We start from the raw sequence: 9829 nt of genomic DNA, 5'->3' as shown, positions 1-9829 counted from the left end.
ACAACGTGAGAGTGAGACAACATTACATACCAATGATATGCGCAGTAGTTACTTAAAACACTGTTTTATTGAGTGAATAAACAGATATTTTTGTTTCACAATTTCAAAATTTTCGACGGATTCAAGTCGGTGTTTATTGTTTATATTGTTTGAGTATTATTATCATTATCATTTTTCTATAGATTTGGGCATTATTGAGTTTTGATGGAATAAATACTTTTTACAATATTTATTTCGAAGTAAAGTAAATGGTTATTTAAAATTGGTTACTTGTATTTAAGTTAACACACACTTATTGAGTACGTATTGTTTACCTTGTTTGTTTACATGATAATCAAAGTGTTGATCTTTGTGTACGAAATATTTATTTCAAATCTTTGTTTATTCTTATAATATTTATTTCAAATCAACCATTTAATCGTTTGTTTACAAAATACTATTTAGTCTATTTGTGTATTTCTTGTTTACGTACACCTGCTCTCACTGATTCTTGACAATAATGGCTGAAGCTAAATTAAAATCAAAATTAAAGGTTTTAACTTCGAAAAAGCAAACCCTTTTCAAACGAGTACAGCTATTATTTGATAAAAGTCAAAACATTGCGGATGAGACAATTGTGAATGATTTTCTTATCAGATATTCGACTTTGAACGAGACCTGTAATGAGTTTAAGCTCCTAGTTGATGATATAAATTTAATAAATTTAGAGTTAGATCCTGAATTTGAGCCAAATTGTCAAGAATTGAACGTTATTGATGAATTGTTTTGTCACATTAAATCCGTAGCTGATTCTCTTAAGGTGAAAAAATCCGAGCAAATAAACGAATCGGTGAAATCGATTGGGGATATTGTGTCTCCTAGGCTACCTAAAATTACGATTCCATCGTTTGATGGCAACCCGTTAAGATGGCCTATATTTTATGCTACTTTCAAATCATTGGTGCATGAAAACATAAAATTGGATAGTATTTCCAAATTACATTATTTATTAGGAAGTTTAACTCACAATGCACTCGCTTTATGTAGTGGGGTACCTCCTACACCTGAAAATTATTCAATTATGTGGGATTCGTTAATTGATAAATATCAGGATTTACGGCAGATAGCCTTTATGTATTTGGATCAAATTTTGAAATTCAAACCTTTTTTAGTGGAAAGTGGTCAAAATTTAAACTTATTTGTTGAAAAATTTGATAGTGCCGTTAACGCTTTAAAGGAAGTAAAGGTGGGAGAGTTATCCGATTTTATTTTAATGACAATTGCCTTACAAAAATTGGATGTGCATACACAGAAGTTATTTGAACAGTCATTGGCTAAAGGGGTCATTCCCACTTACAAGGAACTTTCCGTTTTTATCAAAACCCAAGCGAAAATACTGAGTCGAACTAGTGGTTCAGCTAATTCCAGTAAACAAGCAAATTCTAAGGCGGTGATGCATTCATTTGCTATTAGTGCCGATTTAAATTCATCCGATGTTATGAGTAATAATACGTATGAGAAATTAATTTGTCCAAAATGTAAGGGAAATCATAAATTATTCAAGTGTCATAAATTTATGTCTTTAACGCCTACGGAACGAGTCCATGTGGTTAAAGCACATAATTTATGTTTCAACTGTTTGCATTCCAATCACGGTGTAAAGAATTGTAGTTCAAACTCGAGCTGTCGTAAATGTTCAAAACGTCATCATACGCTTTTACATTTTCATCATAAGTTAGATGCCAATGGTAAAGATAATTCAGAAGTTTTAAAGGGTAATCCCTCCACATCGAGTGTGTCAGTTGAATCCAAGCCATCTCCTCCGGTGAGTTTGTGTTCGACATCAGAATTAGTGCAATCGAAATATACTGTATTATTGGCTACAGCTCAAGTACATGTTGTATCTCATTTTGGAGAAAATTTTTTATTTAGATTTTTGATTGACAGTGCAAGTCAATGCAATTTCATAACTCAGAGGTGTTGTCAAAGACTCAAGTTACCAGTGAATCGAGCGGGTCTAACCGTGTCAGGAATTGGTGTTTCCGAAAAACGCGTCAACGGACAAACTCAATTAAAATTTTATAGTAAATATGATATTCACAATAAATACACGATGGATGTTTTAATAGTTGATAAAATTACGGATCAGTTGCCAACCTGTGTGATTGATAGTGAAGTGTGTGATACATTTAAAAATTTGCGTTTGGCAGATGATGAATTTTATCGACCGAGTGAGATTGATGGAATGATAGGCGCCGAGTTAGTGCCCTACATTCTGAAAGGACTTCGAATCACAGGTCCGGACTCGCCAGTCGCCCTTGATTCGACGTTAGGTTTCATTATTATGGGTAAAGCGAAAGCTGAAGTCACTAATAACATTATTCAATCTTATTGTTGTGTTAACTCTCCCCTTAATATGGATCAACTCATCCAACAATTTTGGGATATAGAGGAAGTGCCAAACGGTACCGTGTTAAACGCAGACGATTTAGAGTGCGAAAAATTATTTGCGGCGTCTGTTAAGCGAGACGTAAGTGGTCGATATGAGGTAGCTTTACCATTTAAAAAGATTTTTTCTGATTTAGGAGACTCTTATACTTCTGCTTTAAGACGATTCCAAAACTTAGAAAAACGATTCGCCTCTATGCCTTTGTTTAAAAAACAATATATGGAAGTTATACGTGACTATTTCGACCAAGGTCATCTGAAGACCATAAGTGGTCTACATCCTAAATCATGTGGCTACTTTATTCCTCATCACGGGGTTTTTAAGACTAGCTCCAGTTCTACACCATTACGAGTGGTTTTCGATGCGTCCGCGAAAACCGATAATGGAATATCTTTAAACGATACTTTATATACCGGTCCGAAATTACAAACTGATATTTTTGACATTCTACTTAATTTTCGTTTATTTCAATTTGCTATGACATCAGATGTGAAACAGATGTATAGACAAATTAAATTGTGTCCTCCTCATCAAAAATATCAATGTATTTTGTGGAGGTTTTCTGATGAAGAACCTATTCAAATTTGCCAATTAACCACGGTTGCCTTTGGGGTTAAGAGTTCTCCCTACTTAGCTTTACGCACTTTACGCCAATTAGCTGACGATGAAGTGAAAAAATTTCCTTTAGCGTCCGAGATAATATTACGTGATATCTATATCGATGACATAATTTGTTCTGTGGCCGAAAAGTCGATCGCGCATAACATTTATCGTGAATTAGTCGGTTTATTCCGAGCAGGAGGCATGGAACTAGTAAAATGGGCGACTAATTTACGTGAGTTATCTGATGAAATTCCTGATCATGCTCGTTCAAATCAAATTTTGGAATTCCCTACGGAGTTTTTGAAGGTGCTTGGCTTGCAGTGGCAAGCAAATAGCGACGTTCTAAGCTTTTCTATTAGTGTTGAAAATTTAGAATGCACAAAAAGAAATATTTTGAAAACTGTAATGCGTATCTGGGACCCTTTAGGTTTGCTTGTTCCGGTATCTTTACATATGAAATTACTAATTCAAGAATTGTGGCTACTCAAACTTGAGTGGGATGAACCTATTCCAAATTATTTACAAAATATTTGGAAAGTCTTTCAAAATGAGTTAAACGACTTAAGTCAAATAAAAATTCCACGTCATATTGGATTTAAAACAGGTTCTTCGCTAGAATTGTTGGCATTTTGCGATGCATCGTCCAAAGCATATGCCGCAGTTATATATTCCAGGATTATAGATCCGGACCGTCACATACAACTTCATATATTATGTGCTAAATCCAAAGTGGCTCCAGTTAAAACAATTTTAACTATCCCTCGTTTAGAGTTATGTGCGACATTATTATTAGCAAAACTTTTGAAGTGTGTTATTGCCCAATATTCGAATCGAGTGAATATTACTAATGTGTTTGCGTTTTCCGATTCAATGGTAGTGCTTAATTGGATCAATGGTTCTCCCCATAAGTGGAAGACTTTTGTAGCCAACCGTGTATCAAAAATTCAATCGTTAATTGATGTGTCGTCGTGGTATCATATTTCTAGTAGCGATAATCCAGCGGATTGTGCGTCTCGAGGATTATCACCGAAAGAATTTCTTGAACATCCGTTGTGGTTGAGTGGACCATCATGGTGTTCGCGTGATAGGTCAGAGTGGCCTCTAAAACCCTTTACAAAAAATATTGAGCAAGAAGTTGTCTGTGAGGCTAAGACAATTTCGTTACCCGTTTTCGAAGAGGAAGAGCATCCTCTTTATTCATTAATTAATCGTTGCGGTTCTTGGTTAAAATTAATACGATCAACCGTATTTGTGTTGCGATTCGCTAGAATATTGCCAAAACGGGAAAATATTATAGCTACAGATTTAACCAAAGCCGAGAATTACTTAATTTCTAGTGTTCAACGTGTTCATTTTCGAGAAGAGTTTCGTTTATTGAAGAATGACAAACTGTGTTCTCCGAAAATACGCTTTCTGAATCCTTTCATACAGGATAACATTATTCGGGTAGGAGGTCGTTTAGTCAATGCGGTGATTGCTTACGACCAACAACATCCCATGCTACTCCCCAAAAGAGATCATTTTGTTGATTTATTAATCGATTATAATCATCGATTCAATTTACATGCCGGACCTCATTTATTATTGTCCATATTGCGTCAGAAATATTGGATTTTAGCCGCGAGAGGAACGGTCCGTTTTCGTGTACAAAAGTGTAATACTTGTTTTAAAACTAAACCGCGTTCACACGCACCAATTATGGCTGATTTACCCAGTGTCAGAGTATCTCAAGCTAAGGCATTTACTTATACCGGTGTCGATTATGGTGGCCCATTCTATATAACGTTAAGTAGGCAACGTGGAGTACGATCCCAAAAGGCTTACATCTGTCTTTTTACATGTTTGACAACCCGAGCGGTTCATTTAGAATTGGCATCAGATTTAAGTACGGATGTTTTTTTAGCTGCGTTCAAGCGTTTTCTATCTAGACGTGGGCCGTGTTCTACAATTTATTCTGACTCAGGTACAAATTTTATTGGTGCTAAACGATATTTAAATGAGTTGTATGAATTTGTTCAATCTAATCTCTACCAATCAGCTATAAATTCAGAGTTGTCTTGTCGACGTATCATTTGGCGATTGAATCCACCCACTGGGAGCCATTTCGGAGGAGCTTGGGAAAGTATGATAAAATCAGTTAAGACTCACTTAACTAGAGTTATTGAGGAGCAAATTTTATCATATGAGGAATTTTCAACCGTGCTTATACAAATTGAAGCCTTGTTAAATTCACGCCCATTAGTCTGGCAATCTTCAGATGCGGCCGAGGGTTTGCCGTTAACCCCGGCTCATTTTTTAACGTTAACCCCTTTACAAAGTTTACCCGCATATAATGTACTTGATAAGCCACTAAATAAGTTACAAAGAAAGGAATTGCTTGATAGTTTGGTCCAATCGTATTGGAAACGATGGCACCAAGAATATTTAGGCGAGTTACAAACGCGACAAAAATGGAATACTCCAACCTGTCCTGTAACTCCGGGTACTTTAGTTTTAATTAAAAACGATAATTTACCGCCACTTCAATGGCTTACCGGTGTAATACAAGAGGTATTTCCGGGAAATGATAACATTATTCGCGTCGCCACGGTCAAAACCAAGAATGGAGTATATAAAAGACCAGTGGTGAAGCTGTGCCCCCTACCATCCCAATAATTCTTTAAAGATTGCACAAACGGAATCATACGGCTCAATAAGTGTTAAGGACGTATGATCCTAAATTTGAATCTACCAGTTTATTTATTTATTGGTTTTATTTTTTTTGATTATTAAGTTACAGAGTTCTTTTTTTTTACTTAATTTTAAAACAGTGTTTTAAGGTGGGGGGAATGTTTACGCCGGAATTCGGACTTTGAACTTATCTTCAAATCCGACTCTGGTTTTTGGTGTTTACACAAATTTTGTTTAAAGAGAATTAAATCTATTTTTTTGTTTTTGTTTTGAACGGAGATATTCTGTCTCCTTTTAATTGAGTAATTGCCCTTTGCGCAATTTCGTACTTATCGAGAGTCAGTCAACGTGAACAGTTCGTTCTCAGTGTGAATTTAAAGCGGACAGTGTGTCCCTCATTTTTGTGCTGTACAACAGTAGTGTAATCAGATAGTGCGTCTGTATACCAAGGACAGTGCGTCCTCATCTTCTATATGTGTTATTAGTTCGTACGTATAATTAACGTTCGGTAAACGGTTTACTTATCAAGTTACTACTTCAAACTAGTTCACTATAATATCCTATAATTATCCATCCTTTTATCCAAATTACGTGGGTGAAACCAGAAGAAGTTTGAAGATTATTAACGGAGTAGGCGTTCAAAAGGTTAGTGCAACCATTTCATTTCATTCACTTTTTTCCGTATAAATTTATTCAAGAAGTATTCCGACTTTGGATATTACGTCTATTAGCCAGAGCCACTACAACTTACTTGGATCAAAATTTCAATGATTTGTATAGTCATGACATTTTAGTTGTAAATTCGGAAATTTTCAAAAATTGTTTTTTCTATCGAAAAATGCCAAATTTGATCATTTTTGGCTTATTTATACTTAGTCCAGTCATAAAGGACCTCTTTGTATACATTTTGACTTACTTGGATCAAAATTTCAATGATTTGTATAGTCATGACTCTCATGTTGAAAAATCGAAAATTTTCAAAAAATGTTTTTTCTATCGAAAAATGTCAAATTTGATCACTTTTGGCTTATTTATACTTAGTCCAGTCATAAAGGACCTCTATGTATACATTTTGACTTACCTGGATCAAAATTTCAATGATTTGTATAGTCATGACTCTCATGTTGAAAAATCGAAAATTTTCAAAAAATGTTTTTTCTATCGAAAAATGTCAAATTTGATCACTTTTGGCTTATTTATACTTAGTCCAGTCATAAAGGACCTCTATGTATACATTTTGACTTACCTGGATCAAAATTTCAATGATTTGTATAGTCATGACTCTCATGTTGAAAAATCGAAAATTTTCAAAAAATGTTTTTTCTATCGAAAAATGTCAAATTTGATCAGTTTTGGCTTATTTATACTTAGTCCAGTCATAAAGGACTTCTATGTTTACATTTTGACTTACTTGGATCAAAATTTCAATGATTTGTATAGTCATGACTCTCATGTAGAAACATCGAAAATTTTCAAAAAATGTTTTTTCTATCGAAAAATGTCAAATTTGATCAGTTTTGGCTTATTTATACTTAGTCCAGTCATAAAGGACTTCTATGTATACATTTTGACTTACTTGGATCAAAATTTCAATGATTTGTATAGTCATGACTCTAATGTTGAAAAATCGAAAATTTTCAAAAAATGTTTTTTCTATCGAAAAATGCCAAATTTGATCATTTTTGGCTTATTTATACTTAGTCCAGTCATAAAGGACCTCTTTGTATACATTTTGACTTACTTGGATCAAAATTTAAATGATTTGTATAGTCATGACTCTCATGTTGAAAAATCGAAAATTTTCAAAAAATGTTTTTTCTATCGAAAAATGTCAAATTTGATCATTTTTGGCTTATTTATACTTAGTCCAGTCATAAAGGACCTCTGTGTATACATTTTGACTTACTTGGTTCAAAATTTCAATGATTTGTATAGTCATGACTCTCATGTTGAATAATCGAAAATTTTCAAAAAATGTTTTTTCTATCGAAAAATGCCAAATTTGATCATTTTTGGCTTATTTATACTTAGTCCAGTCATAAAGGACCTCAATGTATACATTTTGACTTACTTGGATCAAAATTTCAATGATTTGTATAGTCATGACTCTAATGATGAAAAATCGAAAATTTTCAAAAAATGTTTTTTCTATCGAAAATTGCCAAATTCGATCATTTTTGGCTTATTTATACTTAGTCCAGTCATAAAGGACCTCTTTGTATACATTTTGACTTACTTGGATCAAAATTTCAATGATTTGTATAGTCATGACTCTCATGTTGAAAAATCGAAAATTTTCAAAAAATGTTTTTTCTATCGAAAAATGCCAAATTTGATCATTTTTGGCTTATTTATACTTAGTCCAGTCATAAGTAACCTCTTTGTATACATTTTGACTTACTTGGATCAAAATTTCAATGATTTGTATAGTCATGACATTTTAGTTGTAAATTCGGAAATTTTCAAAAATTGTTTTTTCTATCGAAAAATGCCAAATTTGATCACTTTTGGCTTATTTATACTTAGTCCAGTCATAAAGGACCTCTATGTATACATTTTGACTTACTTGGATCAAAATTTCAATGATTTGTATAGTTATGACTCTCTTGTTGAAAAATCGAAAATTTTCAAAAAATGTTTTTTCTATCGAAAAATGTCAAATTTGATCATTTTTGGCTTATTTCTTCTTATTCCAGTCATAAAGGACCTCTATGTATACATTTTGACTTACTTGGATCAAAATTTCAATGATTTGTATAGTCATGACTCTCATGTTGAAAAATCGAAAATTTTCAATAAATGTTTTTTCTATCGAAAAATGACAAATTTGATCATTTTTGGCTTATTTATACTTAGTCCAGTCATAAAGGAACTGTATGTATACATTTTGACTTAAATTGATCAAAATTTCAATGATTTGTATAGTCATGACTCTCATGTAGAAAAATCGAAAATTTTCAAAAAATGTTTTTTCTATCGAAAAATGTCAAATTTGATCAGTTTTGGCTTATTTATACTTAGTCCAGTCATAAAGGACTTCTATGTTTACATTTTGACTTACTTGGATCAAAATTTCAATGATTTGTATAGTCATGACTCTCATGTTGAAAAATCGAAAATTTTCAAAAAATGTTTTTTCTATCGAAAAATGCCAAATATGATCATTTTTGGCTTATTTATACTTAGTCCAGTCATAAAGGACCTCTATGTATACATTTTGACTTACTTGGATCAAAATTTCAATGATTTGTATAGTCGTGACTCTCATGTTGAAAAATCGAAAATTTTCAAAAAATGTTTTTTCTATCGAAAAATGTCAAATTGAATCATTTTTGGCTTATTTATACTTAGTCCAGTCATAAAGGACCTCTATGTATACATTTTGACTTACTTGGATCAAAATTTCAATGATTTGTATAGTCATGACTCTCATGTTTAAAAAATCGAAAATTTTCTAAAATTCTTTTTTCTATCGAAAAATGTCAAATTGAATCATTTTTGGCTTATTTATACTTAGTCCAGTCATAAGGGACCTCTGTGTATACATTTTGACTTACTTGGATCAAAATTTCAATGATTTGTATAGTCATGACTCTCATGTTGAAAAATCGAAAATTTTCAAAAAATGTTTTTTCTATCGAAAAATGTCAAATTTGATCATTTTTGGCTAATTTATACTTAGTCCAGTCATAAAGGACCTCTGTGTATACATTTTGACTTACTTGGATCAAAATTTCAATGATTTGTATAGTCATGACATTTTAGTTGTAAATTCGGAAATTTTCAAAAATTGTTTTTTCTATCGAAAAATGCCAAATTTGATCATTTTTGGCTTATTTATACTTAGTCCAGTCATAAAGGACCTCTCTGTATACATTTTGACTTACTTGGATCAAAATTTCAATGATTTGTATAGTCATGACATTTTTGTTGTAAAATCGAAAATTTTCAAAAAATGTTTTTCCTATCGAAAAATGTCAAATTTGATCATTTTTGGCTTATTTATAATTAGTCCAGTCATAAAGGACCTCTATGTATACATTTTGACTTACTTGGATCAAAATTTCAATGATTTGTATAGTCATGACTCGCATGTTGAAAAATCGAAAATTTTCAAAAAATGTTTTT

The 9829-nt window shown here is 32.5% G+C and overlaps 1 protein-coding gene across 1 annotated transcript; it reads left to right on the top strand.

The window, feature by feature from the left end:
* Positions 1-499: 499 nt before the first annotated feature.
* LOC123304871 lies at positions 500-5581 on the top strand (the record flags this gene model as incomplete). Its single annotated transcript, XM_044886434.1, has 1 exon — positions 500-5581. A coding segment is annotated over exon 1 (5082 nt), but the record flags the coding sequence as incomplete, so codon positions are not given.
* Positions 5582-9829: the final 4248 nt, after the last annotated feature.

The sequence above is a fragment of the Chrysoperla carnea genome, unplaced genomic scaffold (genome assembly GCF_905475395.1).
Source record: "Chrysoperla carnea unplaced genomic scaffold, inChrCarn1.1, whole genome shotgun sequence".
In the NCBI taxonomy this organism is placed as follows: Eukaryota; Metazoa; Arthropoda; class Insecta; order Neuroptera; family Chrysopidae; genus Chrysoperla; species Chrysoperla carnea.
Note: the sequence above shows the minus strand (reverse complement) of the source record. Positions and strands in the feature narration are given on the sequence as shown.